The sequence below is a fragment of the Acanthopagrus latus genome, chromosome 16 (genome assembly GCF_904848185.1).
Source record: "Acanthopagrus latus isolate v.2019 chromosome 16, fAcaLat1.1, whole genome shotgun sequence".
In the NCBI taxonomy this organism is placed as follows: domain Eukaryota; kingdom Metazoa; phylum Chordata; class Actinopteri; order Spariformes; family Sparidae; genus Acanthopagrus; species Acanthopagrus latus.
The window spans coordinates 3298903-3320674 of NC_051054.1; the positions used below are offsets into that span (position 1 = coordinate 3298903).

General features: G+C 44.6%; 2 protein-coding genes across 2 annotated transcripts in view; both read left to right on the forward strand.

The window, feature by feature from the left end:
- Positions 1 to 1823: 1823 nt before the first annotated feature.
- Positions 1824 to 8893, forward strand: rpia (ribose 5-phosphate isomerase A (ribose 5-phosphate epimerase)). The gene is made up of 9 exons (XM_037125504.1): positions 1824 to 2126; positions 3398 to 3458; positions 3585 to 3640; positions 3902 to 3961; positions 4195 to 4259; positions 4349 to 4417; positions 4526 to 4667; positions 6435 to 6534; positions 6624 to 8893. The coding sequence occupies exons 1-9, from the start codon at positions 1920 to 1922 to the stop codon at positions 6719 to 6721; spliced, it is 858 nt and encodes a 285-aa protein (XP_036981399.1). The 5' UTR covers positions 1824 to 1919; the 3' UTR covers positions 6722 to 8893.
- A 1097-nt stretch (positions 8894 to 9990) lies between these two features.
- eif2ak3 (eukaryotic translation initiation factor 2-alpha kinase 3) overlaps positions 9991 to 21772 on the forward strand; it is a 32905-nt gene continuing 21123 nt past the window's right edge. The window contains exons 1-2 of the mRNA XM_037125503.1: positions 9991 to 10540; positions 21315 to 21444. Of these exons, the coding sequence (XP_036981398.1) occupies positions 10233 to 10540; positions 21315 to 21444 (438 nt within the window). The 5' untranslated portion in view covers positions 9991 to 10232. The remainder of the gene's footprint in view (positions 10541 to 21314; positions 21445 to 21772) is intronic.

The following is a 21772-nucleotide window of genomic DNA, read 5'->3' on the forward strand; positions in this document are numbered from 1 at the left end:
TTTGGATTCAGAGTGAACGACGCGCTCTGTTTGTGAAACCTTTGACTCCCCTCCTCCTCCTCCTCCTCCTCCTCCTCCTCCTCCTCCTCCTCTTCTTCCTCCTGAATTGGATTTGTTTGAAAAATTGCGTACTGTGGTGTTTTCGTTTGGTTTTTTTTTTTCCTGTTTCCTTTCCTGATTTCATATAGCCGACAGTACTTTTTCTAATCATGAATGTAAGATGTGTGGATTTTTATATAGCATACTAATTTAGGTGTCAAACAGAATCTGTAATTTTTGTCAAAAAGATCAGCTATATTTGTAAGCTGTAATATGTAAAAACGAGAAAAAAAATGGTTATCAAACAGAATGTGTTGGTTTATTATAGTATATATATATACTGTACACTGAAAAAGAGAGACTATCTCAAGCTGTTTGCCAAATAAAAAGTAGTAGTGATGTAAATATCTGTGTGTTTGTGTTCACTGGGCCGCAGCAGGCTGTGTTTAATCTTTTATATGTATATTTTTGGCCTTTAAAGGAGGATTTCTTGTGATCTTAATGAACCTTCTGACCATTTCTGCAGTGCAGCGGTTCTCAAAGATCCAGGGGTCCTTGAGGAGGATTTCAGGGGGTCCCAAGAAAAAAAAAAGGAATTATTTATTTTCACTATAATTTCGAATATGAGTATTTTGATCAGGGGCTTCAGATGCTTTTTGTAATATTACATCTACAAACAAAAATCCTATCAGATGGGGAGCAGTGGGATTAAATCAGAAGATCATTTTGGGGTCAGTGGTTTAATTTTGATGTAAAAAGTTAGAGAGCGACTCCTCTGATGGCAACTAGGTGCCAAAAAAGGTCGAGAAGTTGAAGGTTACATGTTTTATTTTAATTAACTGGGAGATCACCTTCGATAATTACACATACTGAGAAATTGCATTTATGTCAGATTATAAAACAGATTTGTAATCTTGTTTATGTTGTTTTAGATCACATAGCGCTTGATTTTAATCCAAATCCAATGTCATTTTATTGATTTTAACAAAAGGTAAAAGGAGTTTTAGTATGTGCATGTTGATATTCCCCAAAAGTGTAAAACATTGTTTGAAATTTTCAGTATCATATCAATCTTCTGTATTTCCCTTTGAACACACAACTCTCACCAGTTTTCAGTCCCTGCCTCTCTTTGTTGAGCACAAAAAATATCACTTTTAGGCATTTTTGCTTTTATTAGACAGCAGAAAGTTGGAGAAATGATTGAACTGGTGATGTTGTGATGTCTATACTTTCTACTCCTTGTCGGAGATATGTGACTCTCACAAGACAAACACACCACAAACATATGATGATCTTACAGAATATGATGCTTTGCTGCAGATAATCTACCCAAAGGTAGATAAAGTAGATAGAAATGAGCTCAAACTTCAAAAATCCACAGCTTGGAAATTAAATATGCAATTTAATTCAGCAACATTAATCCAAAAGCATGACACATTAACTTTGTTTAAGTTATTTAGGACACCTCTTGCACCACCATGAGGCCAAACACACAAATGTTACACACAATAAAATCACAACAGAACATTCCTGCTCCCAAGAGGATGAACCTGGTTTTATTTATTTATTTTTTTTTTACATTTGTACTGACTGCATGGCTTCTCCTCTGGTGCCCCCCTCAGGACAAACTTTATATCATACGCCAAAACTGAGGCTCTCTGTGCAGCCCCCTCTTCCTTCATGTGTGATGACGTCGCGTGTTTTGTAAACGTAAACATCCCGCAAAACAAACAAACAAACAAAAAAACAAATCCACTAAAAGCTGAACTCCGCACTTGAATGCGCATGCGCAGGAGAAGCTCAGCTCTGCAGGTAGAGGAGGACTCCTGCCTGTCTGCCGTCTCTTGTGGGCCTGTCTGTGTGTTTTGGGGGGCCGGGTCATGAGACTGCGGGGCTGGGTCTCCTTCAGTAAGCTCGCAGCTGGTTCTCTGTCCTCAGCATCCTGGAGGAGGAAGCAGCCGCAGGCAGCAGCAGCAGCGACTCTCTGCAGACAGAAACACGTGTGTCTCCTCAGTCAGTCCGGAGCCAACATGGCAGAGGAGGCGAAGAAACTGGCCGCTTACGCTGCTGTGGATAACCACGTCCAGGTACCGTCAGCTCACCTGAGATATCATCTCCACACAGGCTCGATTCAAGATGCAGCTATTTGTTAGTTTTTTTAGCTAGCACGCTAGCTAGAAGTTAGCTAACATGCAGGCGGTGTAGCCTAGCTTAGCTAACTTATTATCTAACCAGCACGCTTTTGGAGGGAATTAGCACGCTGTTATGCATGTTTGTCCCGAGATAGTGGGCTAAATCTGCTAACAGACGTGTTACAGCATGTGTTGGACAGCATTAGGTGATGACCGTCCAAAAATAGACGAGCTAACATGTGTTTGGACTCACAGCCTCAGGGCTAACAACTTTGTACTGCTGCTGTAATTTATTTAGTTCTTCATAATAAAGCAGAGTTTTGTCTTTTTAAAAGCTGGATAGTGAATGTGTGAAGCAGCAGGAGGTTATTTTGATTGTTCCAGCTGCTTGAATCAGACATTTAAACCTCCCACATCACAATAATTAGCTCATAAAAATGTCAGAAACAAGAAAAGTTGACCTGCAACATGTGCTAAGAGCATTTTACACGCAGGTGTTCATGGTGTTTTGTTCTTTTACTGTTTGAAAACAAAATACACAATGATTATAATCAGTAAAATCAACTCTTAAGACTGTTCATGATATTGTGAAAGCTGCAATGATTAGTCGATTAATCATTTAGTGGATTGCAAGAAAATGAATCACCAAATATTGTGATCAATAAATCAAAATGGACTGAAAAATGATCATTATGTTCCTCAAATTTGCTGGTTTCAGCTTCTTAAATGTCAGGATTTGCTGCCCGTTTGATGAAGAGTATGTTTTTGGACTAAAGAAATGTGTTTTTGAAGTTTGTTAGATTTTTCTATAGACTAAACAATTAATCAATCAACCTTAATAATCAGCAGATCAATGGAAAAGGAAAATACTGGTTTCATTAGTCGCATTAGTTTCAGGTTTAATGTCTAACTAGAGATGGAAGTGATAATCGGTGCTTATACATCAGGTTGTGTTCATGCAAAAACAAGTGTATGACTTGACTTTGTCCCCTAAACTTTATCAAAATGAACTCAGAGTGTATAAATCATTAACATGTTGAATATTAAATACATGAAAAATCACATTACGACCACCTGGAAATGAAAACGCCTGCAGGAATGTACAGATGTGTAAATGCTCCTGCAGCTCATGGCAGTTTTGTTTTTAGCTCTCAGCCACTTTAATCGCTTGTTGTGAAATTTAGCGTCATGGCATCAGTGTTGAGTTCGTCTCCTGTCTCTCGTAGAACAACCAGGTGGTCGGAGTCGGCAGCGGATCAACCATCGTGTACGCTGTGGACAGATTAGGTGAGTGGAAACCATCATAAACCAGAGTCTGGTTACGTTTGGATGCTCTTCTTTACGTTTATGTTTTTCTGCTTCATGATTACGAGCTAACCTGGCGCACTAACGATCCGTGTTGTTTTGTTCCAGCTGAGAGAGTTCGTCAGGAGAAGCTCAACATCGTGTGTGTGCCGACCTCCTTCCAGGTCAGTTTGAGTCTTACGTCCACACCAACATGGCTTCTGATTATATTCATCCTGGTGACTCGATGTTGTAAACACAGTGTTTAGCAACAGAACGTACTGCAACATCCTGCCTTTGAATGCAACTCGTTACCACACAGCATCTTTTCTTTTGCTTTCCTATAAAAATGTGCACTTTTCCTTTATTCTGCTGTTTCTTTTTTTTTTGTCTCACTTCTCGGCCGTCACATTCTCTCCCGTCTCTCTCGGCTCGTCCTCCCACAGGCCCGTCAGCTGATTCTGCAGCACGGCCTCACTCTGTCGGATCTGGACAGGCACCCAGAGGTATGAAGAGCTCTTCTCAAATTGAACTGAAAGCCTGGGAAATGAGGAAGGGGCCGCAATATGTTGGCGCTCAAAAACCTGTCAGTTCGAATCGGAGCTGCTGTGAAAATTATAAGCGTGCAGCTGCGAGGAGAGACGTGGTCGGTGGAGCTGACGGTTACGTTTTGGTTCTGGAGGTTTATTCGCTTTGTTTTCCTGCCTCAGTTGTTTGTCTTTACTTTCCTCCCGCACAGCTGGACGTGGCGATCGACGGGGCAGATGAGGTGGACGCAGATCTCACGCTGATTAAAGGTGGAGGGTGAGTAGAGTTTTAACACTCGCAGCAGAACGTAAAAACAGCATCTCCTGTGATTTCTGCCTCACGCTCGTCCTCCCTGCGTCTCACAGCGGCTGCCTGACTCAGGAGAAGATCGTCGCCGGCTGTGCTAAACATTTCGTTGTCATCGCCGACTACAGGTGTGTGTTTAAGTCACCTTGAGAAGAAAGTGAAACAACAGTCAGAGCCATCAGTGGAAAAAAAGAAATGATGATTGTTCTGTTTTTTGTTTTTTGTTTTCCTCTCAGGAAGGACTCGAAGGCTCTGGGCCAGCAGTGGAAGAAGGGAGTTCCTATCGAGGTGATCCCCATGGCGTACGTCCCCGTCTCCAGGACGATAGCCAAACGCTTCGGAGGGGAAGCCAACTTGCGGATGGCTGTCAGTAAAGCTGTAAGTGTTCTCACGATTTTATAATATTTGTTTTCATGTTTGTACTGTTGGATCTGTCAGGTTCTTTATCAGGAGTTTGTGCTGTGAGCTCATGTTTCAGTCCCCCCCTCCTCCCCATCCAGACAGATTCTCCTGTGACTTGGGTTGTAACGGGCCAATCAGAACCGTTGATCTAATACAGGGGCTGATCTGATGAGACGACTGACGGAGGAGCGTCTCCCGTCTTGAGTTTTAAATGCAAGTCACAAGTTTTGCTGCTCCGATTGGTTGAAGTTCTGTCCAATCACGTCCAGTCTGCAGCTCCGTCCAGCACAACACACGTCAGGCTCATGGAGCTCAGATCGAACTACGTGACGGTTCATCCAATAGAACCCCGAGGCATTTTTTGGTCCGCGCCTGTTATAAATCGATACACACAGGTTGAAAATGATGAGTGGTTATATTTTTTATTTGATATGGTGACAGTAAAGAAACGATCAGAGCAGCTCAACCACTTACACGCCACTTAGTTTATTAAAACATTTAATAAGCATTACATCACTTTTATTATCGCCCTGAGTGCTTTTAATGCAGGCTCGTTGTTACATAACGCTCTTTTTGTGACATTAATGAAATCAAACGATGCACCAAACGTAACTTGTGCGTGAGTTTGAAAGTACTGCGTGGATCTGTCGACGCAGTGCAGCTGTTTCCTCATGAGTGGGACTCTGTTTCTTCAGTACGTGCTGGTGATTTAATTCTACAGGTGGTGATAAGATCTGAGATAGGCTGCAGTGCAAACAAACAAACTGGCTTGTCTGCACGATTTAAAGGCTGTAAATGCATCAGTGAGCTCCAGTCCTCCGTCTTCTTTCTGAAAGTTGCTGGAGAAACCTGACTGGGCTGCATTTTGCTGGAAGCTGTTTCTGATTGGCTGGGATGCATCAGCAAACACTGGGGAGAAGAAGACTGCGAGCTAGAAGACGTAGATGTAGAATATCGGCTCTGTAAATGTTTTATGTTGAAGGAAATGCGTTCAGCACCTCGAGGACACACACGCTGACTCCTGATCAGAAACGGTGAATGTAAACACCTTTTTTTTGTTTGCTTACAAGACTCCACAGTGCAGAGAGCACCTTCAGGACAAGCTTGTGAACAACATAACAACCAGAGGACACTAGTGTGTCTCATTAACAGTCTGTAGTGTTGAATCTTAATGATTTTTAAATGGACAACAGTAGACAGAAATGTCTCTCTGTCCTTCTTTTTCTTTTCATGGCTCTGTTTGACTGTTGAGCCTGGGGACATATTATTTGTATATTACTAACAAAGTGGACGAGCACCAGTTTGTTTACATGGGAAGCCTTGATGATTAAAGACAGGCGGTTATATAATAATTTAGCAAATATTGACTTCATAATTACAGAGGTCAGGCCGCGCTGAAGACGAGTTATCAGACTGCTAAACCTCCGCTTAGCTTTTTAATTTTGAAGATTTGCCGGTTGAAGCTCAGCCAAGATAAACACGTTTGATGGGTTTATTCAGATAGATGTCAGAAATAATCATATTTCAACAAAATTCATACTAATAAGTGCTTAGTGTTTAGATTTTATTCATCATCTGAGTCTTATCCTGTGCAGGAGTAGCTTTGATTGACCGCTTATCAATGCATTTCAAGGTTTGTGATTGCGTAATACTCAAATTGTTGTTGACACATTTGCTTGTTACGAAGTAGACGAGGGTCTGAGGGTCTGTCTGAGGTCTGAGTTGTTTCTATTCTGCTCTCAGGGTCCCGTCGTCACCGACAACAGCAACTTCATCCTGGACTGGAAGTTTGAGACGGCTCAGAACTGGAAGGACGTCAACACCGCCATCAAGATGATCCCAGGTGAGGCGCTGCAGTGGTGATGATGGTGATGATGATGGTGTCAGCAGTAAGAAACACGATCACTCAGCGTCTCTCTGTGTCGTCCTCAGGTGTGGTGGAGACGGGGCTTTTTGTCGGCATGGCTGAACGAGCCTACTTCGGGATGGAGGACGGAAGCGTGCAGATTCGGGATCCTCCAGTCAACTGAGTCGTCTGCCGTGATCTCTCACCTCCTCGTGAAACGACCTCCACATTTTACTCACAAGTGCCCCGGTCGCGATTTACTCCCTGGTCTCCGGCTGTGTTCAGACGAAGCTGCACCTCCTGCAGAACTGGACAGAAACTGTAGCAGGGACGATTTCACACCTCTCAAAAACCAGAAACCAGTGAGAATCACTTGATTTTTCTCATCGCGCAGGTGGTGCTTCTGAGTCTGTGAGTTTTATAGTGCCTGATGAGTCAAATCACGTGCATCTCATATTCATATATATATACTTTTCTTTTCCAGTTTGGCCTCCTGGTCTCTCTGGGAATGTTGGCTCTTCCTGTAATTACCGGGTTTGACTGAATGTCTGCAGCACTGTGGTGAATCACTGCAGCGCTGCAGAAAGAAACTAAAGGTGTGCCTTGAGATTATACTTTAAATCCTATTAAAAGAAATGACGCTATTAAAGGTACATTTGCAAATCTCATAATCATACATCAAACTACTGTCGTCTCCCCGGCTGCTGCAGAATGTCCACCAGTCATGTGAGCAGTCAGACGGCTGATATGCCTTCTAGTGTTTTCTGTTTAATTAGATCACAGGAGGGGGAGGAATCTGAACTGTACACTACAACATAAAGAAGTTTTAATTTCTCTAATTAATATGCTAATTTAAACAGCAACAGGCTCTGAAAATTAATGAGATCTGTGGCAATTTAGGGGAAGCCCTGCGGTGCAGGTGTGAAGCTTCTGCCACTCGGTCATTGTGTTACGGAGACATGAAACGCTGTGATGAGACAAAGATCGAAGTGTGGAATTTAACCAGCCGAAACGAAAATTTAGTAGAACAGAAACGTGCAAAATGGGTCATGTGAGCTTTTGTAGCAACAGGTTGAGAACCAGCAAACCTCAGGACGAGCTGAAAACCCTCCCGTCACTGTGAGAGGATCCACTTCCTGTTGATGAAACATACAATCGCTGCAGCCGCACATGATCATGTGACCTCATCTCAAACATGCAGCTGCACTCACAAACACATTTACATCCTCTTCATCAGGAATTACAGGTTACACGTGTGAAATGGACATGAATACATGAGAGGATTTGCAAAGCTGGCGAAAATGTTGGTTTATTCAGTCCACAGGCCAGATACTGATCTGCAAGCATGATTCTGTTTATCTGTTGAACTTTAGCATGTAGCCACCGGTGCTGTGGGGGGAAAAAAAAATCTGTGTTTTTCTGCTGTGAGAGACGACAGTGGAAATCTCTTGTGGTTTCTGTGGAGTTAAACTCCACCAGTCAGGAGGGTTAAAGTCTGCAGCCTGTCACTGTTTGACAACAAAACAAACGTACTTTCATGCATGTTCCTCCTCCTCCACTGTGTTGGTCGTCTTTTCTGTGCCTGTACGTTTTGGTTTTTTTTTCTTGCATGACTGATTCCGGTCACAGGACGTCTTGTGCCATAATTTTAAACACGGCTATAGAAAGAAGTGCGGAACATTTAGAAATAACGACGATGGGCAGTTAGGCTATAAAATGGCCGCAGTTAACGGTGAACTGATGTAGCTCAAACGACACCACATTTATATTTTATGTGCCTTGGCACCTCAAAGCAATAGAACATCCTTCTTTTTTTTATTCAGATGTAGCTCAATTAATTGGTTATAATTTTATAGTTTGAATCAAAAATGTTACCAAACAACCAGGAGATTAAAATATTTGCCTTTCTTTACAAGAAGGATACGTTTATTAACCGTCCAGAACAAAACATTGTGATAGTTTGTCATTTTTTTCCAAAATGACTGATATCTCTGTCTCTGCTTTTGGCTCACAATGCCTTACACTCTGGTTCTATTGTTAAAGTTTCAGTTTTTAGACTCAGGAGAACATTTATGACCGGAAATGTTTTATACAATCAAGCAAGTCGGCTGACATGATTGTCTGCGGGTTTCTAGCTACAGGGGCGATCAGATTCTGTTTTAATTCTGCTCAATTAAATCAAACGACAGTTGGATGTTGCAACGTGAACTGAAATGAACAATACGTTTTGGATATTTTTGCACCAGCATTTCTTTTGATTCCTTTCTTTACAATTTGACTGTGAAAATGATTTTAATGTGATGGTACTATTTTTCTTTTTTTCTTTGTCAAACAATACAGGACCAAAAAATTATAACATCATGTCTCCTTGTTTTTTTTAAATTTATTTTTATTTCTTATGAATCTGTGACATCTTGAAACTAGAACTAAAACAAGTAAAGTTGTGATATTCTGCTTACATTTACAAACTAAGCCACTAATTAACTATATAATCACCTTGTAGACATCAGTAGAGGTGAAAAAAATGTTGTATTTCTAAGTGTGTCCTGTTACATCAGCACTGAATACTTAAAATGTGAAAGAACTTTTTTCCCAACCATTTGAATGAAACCCTTGATGGTGCTGTTCTCCTTTATGGCCACTTGGGGGCGCCAGAAACGCAGCTCAGGTTGATTCTGCTGCAAGGTTCAATCATTGCAAAGCAAGCTGGTTGATAAATGACCTTAAATACCCTCAGAGTCATTATCAGTCACGTCCCACACGAACTGAGCAGCAGTTTAAAACACTTTAAATGCTTTATATGATACTTTTAAAGCAGCATATGCGAATAAAAAAAAAAAACACAACAAAGGAACATTAAGCTTCATACGAGCTTCCTGTATATAAAACTAAACTCCTCCGTGAGTTTAGTTTCCGCAGGTTTTCTGTCACAGCCTCTGTTTGTTTGTGAGAAGACACAAACTCGTGATCAGGAACAGGAAACGCACCTATCATCCTGGAGCCACGTTGACGCTTTCAATATCGGCTGTCTTGACAACTACACATGAGTGACAGCTCAGACATCCAATCAGGGCTTGCATTTGGCAAACCTGGACCAATCGCATCGCCGCCTGTCCGCGTCGCCTCTCTGATTGGCCGGGCGACGCCACATCCCTCCAATCACACATCCGCCACACGATTCGCCATCGGGGACTTTTTTGCGTCACCTTCTTGCTGTCACCGCCCAGCGCGCATGCGCACCTTTAACGGACAGCGGATCAGCCAATGAGGCGCACTGTTTGGGGGGCTGGAACAACGTGAGCCCGCCTTTTTGAGCGGCAGCCGGCTGACGCAATCACATTCTGCTTAGTGTGCAAGTGCACGTGATTGACAGCGAGCTCGCCCAATGAGAAGTGGCTACATGAATTTTTAATGAGTGTGGAGATTTCGCCGTCCAATCCCAGTGTAGAAACAGGGCGGGGCTTGTCGTTACTAAGGCAAGTCTCGAGTGAAGTATAAAGGGAATAACATGGTGTCCCAGCGGCTGTTTATGTTTACTTAAAGAACAGATTTTTGAACAGGGCGTCCTGCGACACACGGCCGACTTCCCCTCGCGGTTCTTTTCTTTTTTTTAACCACTTTAAGTTTTTTATGTTCGGATTTACACGGCCAGTGGCATGTGAATCTCATATTTCACTAATGTGCCAGTCTTACAAATGGAAAGGGGGCTTCACTTTGGAAACGTGAGCATTTCCCTGGTGCTCCTGTTGTTGCTGAAAGCGCTCACCGGATTCGGGACGTCGCTAACTCACGGCTCCGCCATCGGGAGGGAGCCGCAGTCCGCCGCTCGGGGCTCCGGTTCGACCTCGGAGGATGACGGCGCAGGAGTCATGAAGCGGGGCTTGGGTAACGTGGGCGCCCCGGTGATTGTAGCGGACGTAACGGTGGAGGACGACGACAACGGGTCGGCGGGGGAGAGCGACGAATCATATGGAGAAAGTAACGGAAACTTCCGACCCACAAGGTGCGTTCAAGTACACACAGCGAGCTTTAGAGCAGGACACCCATTATCGGACCATTTCACTTGTGCCACAGTGGAGGGGTCGACCCCGTCTGAAAACTTGTGTTGCACGCTGTTTATAACGCAGAAAATCTGTGTATAATACCGATGAATGGTCACGGAGGACGTGTCAGTGCAGGCATGTGAGAGAAAACAAGTTTACGAGCAAGTTCTGATGGAAATGGTGTGATAAGTTCGAGGGGAGGAGGAGGGAGGGAAACACAGGCGGGTGTGCATGTGCAGTAACCAGAAGTAGACTCAGTCTGTGCAGCTCTCAGGTTGCACTCTTGATGTAGTCTTTACTGATGCAAGTGAAAGTTTTTTTTGGAGGAAGTATCGATCTGAAAGTTCTGATGAAGATGAAGATGAAGACTCCTCCTGAGCAGGCTCCTCTGCAAAGTTTCCGCCGTGACGCACTGGACGTGCAAAGCTTGTGTGTTTATTTTGGGGGGTTTGTTGGAAGTTATTCACTCAGTTGCACTGATGTGCATGAAGTCACTTCAGTGTGTGTGTGAATAAAACCAGTTGTGATGGATTCGACCCTCCCTCTCTGTGTTTCCTCACTAATCAGATCTCCTCTTCCTCATGCAGCCTTCCAGATCACCCTAATTTCCCTTTTTTTTCCATTTTATTATAATATATAGAATAAATCACATTACATGAAGGGAACATTTTCCCTTAATCACTTGACGACAGAGATAACAATCCTCTAAACCATCCCACCGGCTTATCTCCGGCTGTCAGCAGATCGGCAGGCTGCGTCTCTGAGGATGAGAGGAGAAGTTGAAAGAAAGTCAGAGAGTGTTTATTTAATTAATGGCGGTTAATTGTGGGGGATGATTTAGCAGAAGGAGACGCTGGTGTGAGGATGTTGGTGGCAGGAGGAGAAAGATTTCATTAAACAGTGTTGACGTTGCCTGATCTGACAAATAAGAAGTTAAAAAGTGGCTGTTCTGCTTCAGATGCATGATCCTGTCCTGAGTAGGGGAATTTATCTTGCATGTGGAAGTGATCACTGATTTAACCATTTGTTGTGATCTGTATCTACACAAAAAAGACCACAAATCACACATGACAAGTGCTTGTTTCCTGTTTTCTGACACAACATGTCACTCAAGTTGCGAGGGAGAGAGAAAATAAAATCCCTCCCTGGAGTCCTGCGGGTCAAAAGTTTCCAGCCTCTCACAGAGTCCACAGGTTCTGGCTGAACCCTGTCAGACCTGCTGTTGCTGCCCAAAGTGAGATGCAGTTCTTGGCGCAGTGGGTAGGGCATTGATTTTGTCTTCCTTGGTAAACAGTAGGTTTGACGCCCACCTTTTAGATGTTTGGCGCAGTGTGTTCCTCATGATGTTACTCCTCTCTGCCATGGCAGTCATTACAGGATCCGTCTGACTGGTGCAGCTCCTGTAACACGGCTCTTTATTCCCGAGCACTCGCTTGTCTTTGCAGAAGCAGGCAAGATGTTTCACTAAATTATTCTCTGTGTAGTTTTTTTTATACATAAATGTGGCTTCTGCTTTTCAAGAAAAAGTTGGATCCAAGTCGGTGAATTTGACAACCTTGTTAGAACCCTGCTTTTTCTCCCCTTAATGCAAAAACTTCTGCTGCCGGTTGGGTTAAAGAGACTGCAGCGTGTTTCCCGTCTGCTGTCAACATTTTTAATCTTGAGCCTCATTTAGAGGCGTTCTGACATCCCCGCGCCGCCGCTTGTTATGTGGGATGATAAACAAACCCAGCTTTGTCACAACAGGGAGCGACTGAGCACGCGGCGCAGTCAGCCCCGCAGGAAGCTGGAGTCAAGACGAATAGGTGTCGTGGATGTTAGTTTTGAAGAAATTGTGCGAGGCAGAATAAAGAAAAAGATGTTCTTTCACGTGGTGTTTACCGAGGGCAGGGGGGGAAAAAAACTTAACAGGGTGAAGAGTCATGACGAAATAACTGCGGTGTGAAGGCAACGGGGGCTTCAGGACGGATGAGGCTGCTGTCCATCATCAGCAGCACAGTATCAAGAGGAGATCGAAAGTAATTAGCAGAGCAGTTCTTTTTTTTTTTGCTCTGGTAGAAGCGAGGTTTATTCCCCCGCTGCAGGAGAACTCCTGAGTGTCGTCCTGCTGCTGGTCACACCCTGCCACCGCTCGGCTCGCTGTGCTCGCACTCCTGCATCTGCTGCCGCCCGGTGTCGAGAGCGTACCTGCGTCTGACACGTCGGGCTTCTGTCTGCGGTCGTTTTCTCACTTTGTCACAGTCTGCCTCCTCCACTTCCTCTGTTGTCTCTCTCATGATCTCTCACACATTCACAGAAACACTTAGTTATCCTATATCGATCTCAGAATAGATTGTGCAAAGTGTTAAAAGTTCAGTGTATTCCTCTCTGTCTTCTGTTTTTGGTTTATAACATTCACAGTATTCAAGTAAAACATCACAAAAGGACATTTTTCTTCAATGATTAATCAGTTAATCTTTAAGTTAAAGTCAACTATTAAATCAAGGGCCAACTCTTTTGATAGTTGATTAGTCTGTTTCAGTAGTTTCCTCTGATTCCAGCTCCTATGCGAACATTTTCCTCTTCTGTATCAGGAAAACTGAATATTTTTCAGCCGTGAGCAAAACAAGACATCTGAAGACGTCATCTTGGGCTTTGGGAAACTCTGATTGATATCGTTGCACCATTCTATAGACCGAACATCAGATGGATTAACCAAGAAAATGACAAACTAATCCTTCATTGCATCCCAACAAGTTCACTGTATCCCTTTCTTTCTTTCTTTCTTTCTGTCTTTCTTTCTTTCTTTCTTTCGTTTTGTTTCATTACATTCAAAATATTCCTTAAAAATATTTAAAAATGGGGATTATTCTTCAATGGTTAATCAATGAATCTTTAAGTTGTCAACTATTAAATCAAGAGCCAACTCTTTTGATCATCGATTAGTCTGTTTAAGTAGTTTCCTCTGATTCCAGCTCCTTAAATGGGAATAATTTCTGTTTTCTGGAAAATAACAAACTAATCCTTTGTCGCTTCCCAAAAACTTAAAGGTGTTTGTTCTTCTGTTCAAGGCTCAAAATATTCTCACAATGTGTTGTTGAAATATTGAGCTTTGAGCAACTTGTTCCATTATGTAATTACTTTTAATAACAACACTGAATTAAGTTTTATATCTGCCAGGCATCTCAAAGGGAATGGCTAAACGTATCGTCACAAAGACGAGCGGGCGCTCCGATACGTACACGTCAATAACATGAAGAATTAACAAAGTGCCCTGTGAAGCAGCTCCAGCGTGAATGAAGAGCTGAATAATTCATCATAACGCCTGTCTGTAAAACAACAACAACCAATTGTAAAACATGACAGATTTTTTCTGAAGTGAGAAAATAATGAACTTGAGGAAAAGTTTTTTTTTTATGTTTTTCAAGTGTCAAAGCGCGCTAAGATCTCCCATCAGCCCCGTCTGCCTGCGTCTGCACGTCTGTCTGCTGAAGTCCGCGTCTCCATTTGCATTTATTCCCTTTGTCTCTTTACGCTCTCGCTGTCATCCTACACTCGCCTTTACCTTCACACATGCACACCTCTTCTTAATGTCACCCCCAGAGTATATACTGTACCGCGCTCTCTTTCCATCCTTCCATCTGTCAGGAGGATTGTGGGTTGAACTTTAGAGAGTGTCACGAGCGGTGGCTTAGAGTTAGGTGCGTTTCCCCCTTTCGAATGGGCCAATTTAAACAAAAAGGACTCCGCAAATGTCAGAAAATACATTTACAAGGGGAGGGGAAAAAAGACAGAGATTGTAAAACGTTAGAAGTAATGACGGTGAACGTGGTGAGGAGGTGTGAGACGGTAGAACCAGGCACCTTTTTTTGGAAACTAGTCCTCCAGCGTTATTTGGGTCAGCTTGTTGAAAACACGCCGCCGCCGCCTCCTCCGGTGACCTTTTCGAGGCTTTACCTGCGGCGCACGCTGTTCTCCAAGTCAAACAGGCCGGCTCCTGTGACAATAAGCGCCCGCCCTGTGACGATGATAAGGCTAACACACCCTGAATCACTGTGGCTGCAGGAACAACTTTACAGAGCTGTGAATTAAATAAAAGAAACGAAGAATCATGACCTTGTACGTGACACAAAACTGAAACCGACGAACCACTTACTCCACTTCAGAGCTTTGTTGACGGCATTCTAACTCTCACAGCCCGGATCTCTTTGTGTTTTAAAGAGACTGGACCTCCAGTGAAGGCCTTTTTTTGAGTGTATTTTCTTCCGAATGAGATGTTGGAATGGAGCACTTCAAACACACACACTAGAAAACATTTCAGCTTCAGATGTGAACATTTTTAAGTTTCTGTCAGTTGTTTTCTTTTTTATTCCTCCTCCTCCTCCTTCTGCTCCTGTATCCTGTAATCTATAAATATTCCAGATGTACGCTTTGATCCGGCCTTCAGTTTGTGACGAGAGCTGCTGTCATGTCGTCTTGACGCCTGTCACCTCACCTTTATAACGCTGCCGTCTATAGGTTACAAATTCTACTCTGGAGACTTGGTGTTTACATCCGTCTCCGTGCATGTCTGTATGTGTGTTTGTGTGTGTATATATAGGCTTTTGTGTGTGTGTGTGTGTGTGTGAGAATCATGCATGTGACGGTTTTGATGTCTCCGCCAGCGACTGCTCCACCGGGGCCTCCGTCACCTTAGGGAGCACTTGGAGGTGAGAGGAGAGAGGACAGCAGCTTTGTTTGAACCTGCTCCCCCCCACCGACTCCCACCCCCCCTTACCCCCCACCCCCCCCCCCCCCACACACACACACACACACACACACACACACACACACACACACACACACACACACACACACACCCCTCAGGGCCCTGTAGCGGCAACAGCTCTTCTGGGCCGCCGCGCTCGCCGGCTGGCTCCCACCAGCCTACTGCTTAGCAACAGCCAATCGGCCAAGCCGGGCGACTTGTCGGCCAATTGCGTTGGAGAGACGGGCTAGTGCTCAGAATTTGAGTTGGCCGCATGGGTCTGGATATAGTTAGGTAAAGATGAAGGAGGGAGGAGGAGGAGGGGGAGGAGTGGAATATTTTTTGGGAGGGGAGAGTTCATTTCCTTGTTGTTTTTTTTCTTTTTTTTTTTATTCATTCTCACTTTGTTTCACTACTCTGCTCTCTGTAACCAGGGAGATGTTGTGGGTTTTATTAATAGAAACTTTCCCCAGAATAACAGGTCAAGATGAAGATGATTGAACTCCCTCTGGGAACTTTTAATTGAGCACTCAAAAAGACCGGTTCTTGCAGCTCAGACCGTGTGCAGTACTTGTGTTTTTTTTATTTTACACAGAAGAGGTCTCGATGTAAAAAAAACCTCTTGCTGCTGAACTCAGCGTCACTTCAAATAAGCTTATATAATCAGTTTGAACCCATTACATCCTCATTGTCTGTTCCTTATGTAAGCATGTGTTTTTCTTTTAAATCATGTCTGGTGCTTTTAATTCCAATCTTTCTCATATTATTGCTTCCTGTTATAATCTGACTGTTCAGTGTGGAGAAGACAAAAAAACCAGACCCTCGGTTGTTGATGTCGGGAAGCGATGACCTCTCGTAACTTCCTGACTCTCCTCTGCACCCGGTGAACTCCGTCTGGGTTGGAGAGAAGCGCCTCTGACGTGATGTTTTTCATAAATCTTTCATAACCGTGTGTGACGATAGAGATAGTAACTAGTTCTCTACAAAAAAACAAAAAAAAAATGTGACTGCTAAACAAGTCGGGCTTCGAAACTGATTATCAGGATGAGTGAATTTATTGGGTCAGTGGCTATTTCGGTAAGTCGGCAGGACCCATCCTGCAGCACTGCAGTATGGGTGGGGCAGAGGCAGAAAGGTGGGATACTGGGAGAGAGAGAGAGTGTGAGGAGAAGGATGGGGAGGGAGTGGAAGGATGAAAACAAGGAGTTCGCTGGTAGTTATCAGGACCACGCTGTCTTGTTTTCACTCTCGATGGCTCCTCACTGCTTAGCAACAACGAATCAGATCGCCGGATCGGAGCTGCAGCCCGGCCAATCAGCTGGCAGGAGCGTGGCGCCATAGAGTTTGGATTTTACCACGTGTGAGCTGAGTTAGAGGGAGAGAGGGAGAGGGAGAGAGGGAGAGAGGGCGATGGCTTTTAAATGGTGTGTGTTTTTTAAGTTTTTTCCTTTTTTCTTTTTTCTTTTTTTTTTTTTTATAAAACCACACCCTTTGCTCCGTGCTGCAGTGACCCTGATGGATGTGAGGTCGATTTTCAAAGCCGACTGCACATGGAGGGTCTGCCAGGCTTCAGCCTGCTGTGACAAAGACATTAAAAAGTGATCTTGTTTATTCGGCTGGTCTGGAGGACAGTTACATAAACCTTCCCGTCAAATTAAAATGTGTTTACTACAGCTGTTACGTCACGTCTGATTATTAATGTCTGTTTTGGGCTTAGTGGCACATTACTGCCGTGTCACTGACACCAGACGGACAGTTTGTTTTTCTGTTGTCAACTTTAAATCTAGGTCTCTGTTACATATCATGAGGCAGATTCATGTTTGCTGAAGAAACGGCCAGGCTCCTGTTTCAGGCTGTGTTGAACTAACTGCCTGCAGCTCCTTAAGCCTTAAAATATCCCGTATTGAATAATGGGATTAGCACAATTCAAGGACTTAAAGAGGCACTGATAGTGTTTAAAATGTGCCTCAAGGCTCTTAAGTATTTGTTGTCACTGTAACCACAATTACATGTTTTGGTTTTCCTCTCCACATATTTGTGAAATATTAATCCAGATTCTGAATAAATGATATCAAATGAAATGTTTAAATCATCCCGGGCGTTATCTGTCAGAATGTGCACGGTTTGAAGGAATGCACCCGTCGCTCCTCTCCCCACCTGCTGGAGCAGCTGCTGGCGCTGGTGCTGGTGCTGGGTGCGGCCCGCTCCGAGCTGCATCCATAACTTTCTCCCCCACGTGCTCCCCATGCTCTCGTATTTTCGTTCTGCCTCTCGGTGGCTGTGCGGCAGGCTGAGTGGCAGCTGCGCGGCAGCAGAACTCCACACTCCAGCGTGCATTCAGGCTGCTCGCTGTTGCATGGTTACAGGCAGTCCTGCCCTGCCATTCGCTCCGAGTCTGCAGAGCTGCCCGCGCATTGGCTCAGGGAGTCGAAAAACACTCCTTCCATTGGCTGCGGCAAAGTAGCATCGTGTTGCGATTGGCCCACCTCCGCGGCTCCCGCTCCTTGGAGACTCGGCCTGTGTAAACATCCTGGTTGTTTCTTTCAATGGAGTGTGTTTACCAGCAGCTCGGTTCTGCCGGTGTGTGCAGACTGAGGCTGAGAGTCTCTGAGGAGCTGAGGGTCTGGTGAGAGGGAGGCTAATTGGCTCCCTGCTCTGCCATACGCTTTGTGATTGAAGAAGCTCTCTGCACTATTATGACACTTTGACAGCATTACAGCCGAGGACACTAACAACCCTCAGTCTGCTGGCAGCCTTACTGCGCTCCCTCTTTCTCCGTCTTCATTCTCCTTTTTAAAACGTCTTCATCTGCGTCTCTGCCGCCTGCCTCCGACACATCGGCGGCGGCTGCAGCAGCAGCAGCCCCACAGGCTGCATGTGATCCCTTTGGTGACGAGCAGAGCGGTGGCGTCTCGGGGCTCAGACGTGGAAAATAAATTGCCCCGAGTTCCAAATGATGGGGGCTGTTTGTTTTGTGCGAGTTGTTTTTATTGTTGAGTGTAGTGCTATTTTCATTCTCCACTCCTCCTCTGCTCGTTGTCTCCATAACCATCATGATACCTTGGTTGTAGAGTTAAGTGCCCCCCTGTCCCAGCCCCCCACTCCGCTGCTCCTCATCCTTTATCTGGAGTACAAAGAGTCCACACGAGCCTTTGATCCCCCCCCTCAGAATGAAATTCCTCTATCTCTTGCTCACCCTCTTTTCCATCTCTGAAGTTGAACTCGATGCTCTCAGTGACTTCGTCCTCACTTCTACATTCACAGCATGACTTGGAAGGGGGGGCGGGGCCCGCCTGAGCGAGGGCCGCCAAAGCTTCCACCCTCTCAGAGAGCCGACTGCTTAGCAACAACCAATCAGCCTAATATTTTTGGCAGAGTCTGGCAGCCAATGGAGAGGGTGAGAGCGGGCTTTGGCGCTCTGTTTTTATTGGTGGCTGTGTGGAAAACAATGTTTTTCTTAGTGCTCCACACTCCGGTGCTGGTGGTGTGGCTGGTGATGCTCGGAGCAGATTTCGGGGGAGATAATCTTGGCTTTGATGGGGCTGAAAGACACATGGCTCATTACTGTTAAGTGATCCTATTTGCATTTTTATGCAAACCCACAGCTCTAGTTGAGCTGAAGCAACTAGCCGGCTCGGTTGTAACTCCCTGTGAATGTGCCAGTAACTACAGAGAAACACAAGAAAAAGCTTCCTGGAATTGATTTGCAGCGTCTGAAACAATCCATCTCTTAGTTTTCCTAAGGCTTTAACATCCTCGAACATGCTCCTTCCCCTTCATGACTGAGGAGCGTTCGATAGGTGAAATCAATGAGGGATTATAGCTTGTCGATAGCAGTTCACCTGCACACTCTGAGAGACGGGTGGCGCACGTGATGCCGGCATTAAATACACTCAGGTTAGATGACAACTGTCGCAGTGCATGTGAATAAAAATGATGGATGATGACGAGCCCTTTTTTTTTCCCCCTTTTTTTCCTTCCCAGCCTGCACTGGGAAGGTGAACAAGTGTAACACTGTCTCTTCCCTCTGTAACTGCGGTCTAGTTGCCATCGAGGGAGGCAGTAAAAAAACTCCATATGCCCCCGTGGCCAACGTGGAGGGAAGCAGGTTGGGTCCCAGCTGCTCGGCTGTGGAGCTCAGAGACCGCATGCGTGCTCGGCCGACCCTCGCTGGTTAAATAAAGCTAAAAGCCCCGTTGACAGCGGTCTCCTCTTGACAGATACAAATCAATAGTCAGAAGGTGGCCCCTGCCAGAGCTCAGGACGAGACTGACAAGCAATGCGGCAGAAGCTTAAGAGTGAGGCGAAAGGGTGGGGCCGGGTGTCTCCATTAATTCAGATCAGTCAGACAGTTTTAGCCTGGAGTTACCAGACGAAAACAGAGAAGAACCGGTGAGGAATCTTGCTGTGTGGGCACATTCACTGGGATAATGTGTGTACTTTACTACCAACAGGCAAAAAACCCTCATCAAGATAACTTTCGGTGGAGCTTCAGAGTCTCCGTAATAAAACAAAAAAAAAAAAAAAAAAAAGAATTCTCAGAGGTGGAGCGCACCGGTGCTGAGAGAAATCCTGAGCCCATACATCATCTAAGGGAAAACACTCTCACCCCCTGCATCTTATTTCCCTCCTGCGTCTTATTTTTAGCTGCTCACTGTGTCTCTGTCAACAGTGCTGCTGAATGAAATATGTGGAAAATGCGTCAACAATGGGAGAATTCAGTGTTTTAAATCTTTTGGAATCCTGAAAACCAGTTTTCGAGGAATCAAAATAATTGTTGCCCCGACATCTTTCAGTTTATTCAACGTTGGGTTTTCATCCCCCAACTCATAGATGTGAGACAGTGGAATTACACCAGTCTCTGAAGGGCTTTTTTTTTCTTTGGTTGTTGTCTTAACAGCGCTGATACGGTTTCTCTCTCTGAGCTGTCATTGTGGGCAGTCAAGCCAATATCTGAGAGCGCTAATTTCTCTGCCAGCGTCAGAGAGCCGCGACTAATCAGAAATGTCACAAATCCATCGTCTCTGAATAAAAGGCGCTCTTTGTCGACGCGTAAAAACGTTCATTGGGGCTTTTTACATGTAAAAAGGGGGCTTAATTTTATGGCGGTAATAACAGTTTTAAGCCTGAGAAAAAAAGTAGGCATGTCAAATCCCCCTGTGTGCTCTTAACAGTCGCTGTTACCATCTGTTTCAGAGCGTCGTCGGTGTGCACGTCTCATACCTGAGTGCACCAGAGTCTCCTGTCTCCTGCTGAAGTAAAGAGGATAATGATGAAGTTTGTTGTAAAGAAAAGCAAATTAGTTTCGGTACTCGTAAGAAGGGAGACGGAGCTTTGTTTTCTTCACTTTAGATTTTAAGACTCATCTTAAATTCAGTCCCAGGTGATTTCGGTGTGTGTGCTTTCTTTTGTGATAAAAGTGATGATAAAAAAGGTGAACAGCAGATTGATGGGCTGTGAATATAGTTTTTACTTTTAACTCTTTTTCAGCAGAGTTTACAGTCCTTCTATAACAGACGTGATCTAAAGTGGATTCCCTTTTTGGTTCGCTCACAATCTCACATGTTCATATTGTCTTGTTTTGTTTTGTTTAGTTTTTTTTCTTTATGGAAATGAGACAGCCCTGTCTGGGATGTTCAGATTTGAATAATCCTCTGGTCTGGTCCCGTCTTTAATCAACGTGCCCCCGGATCGAGCTGACAGGAGGGTTTGCTGTGGCACAGGTGTGCTGCTGGCTGCTGTTGAAGGTCACCCTGATTGCAAACAAGGACTGAGGATTAAAGAGAGCGAGACAACATCTGCACCGCCGCCAAACAATTCTTCACCCTTTAGTGTCTTGTCTGCGATGCCGTTAAACTGGAAACCCCCCGCTGGGAAGCTGGCGTTAAAGGACAGCGCCAGTGTAGCTTTGTCTTCTGCACTAACAAGTGTGAAGAGTGTATGTAAAGCTGCAATAGGCAACTTACCTTGTTAGTGAGTGTGCTGAAGTGTTTGTTGTCCGTCCACAGGTCTCTCGTGATCATCAGTACCCTGGATGGACGGATCTCGGCCCTGGATCCTCACAACCAGGGCAGGAAGCAGTGGGACCTGGATGTCGGCTCAGGGTGCCTGGTGTCCTCCAGCCTCAGCAAACCTGAGGTACACCAACGCCCGTGTTTCTGTTTTATTCACTTTAATTGAGGGGGGAAAGAAGAAACCTACCTATTAAAAATTACAGTCAGCGACAGCCAATTAAACAGGTTAACTGATGTTGTTCAGCTGATTAAAATCTACCAGGAGATGGAAAAAGTCCATTTCCTCGGTCCTGACCTGTCAGACTGAGGTTAAGGATGCCGTCACATCTGAGTCTTGTCCTCTCTGCAGACAGGGACACCAATAATTGAACTCGGTGCACTTTGAACCTCCGACCGAGCGTTGGCTTTTGCTTACATTCATTTCATGTACACACAAAACACAGCACACACCA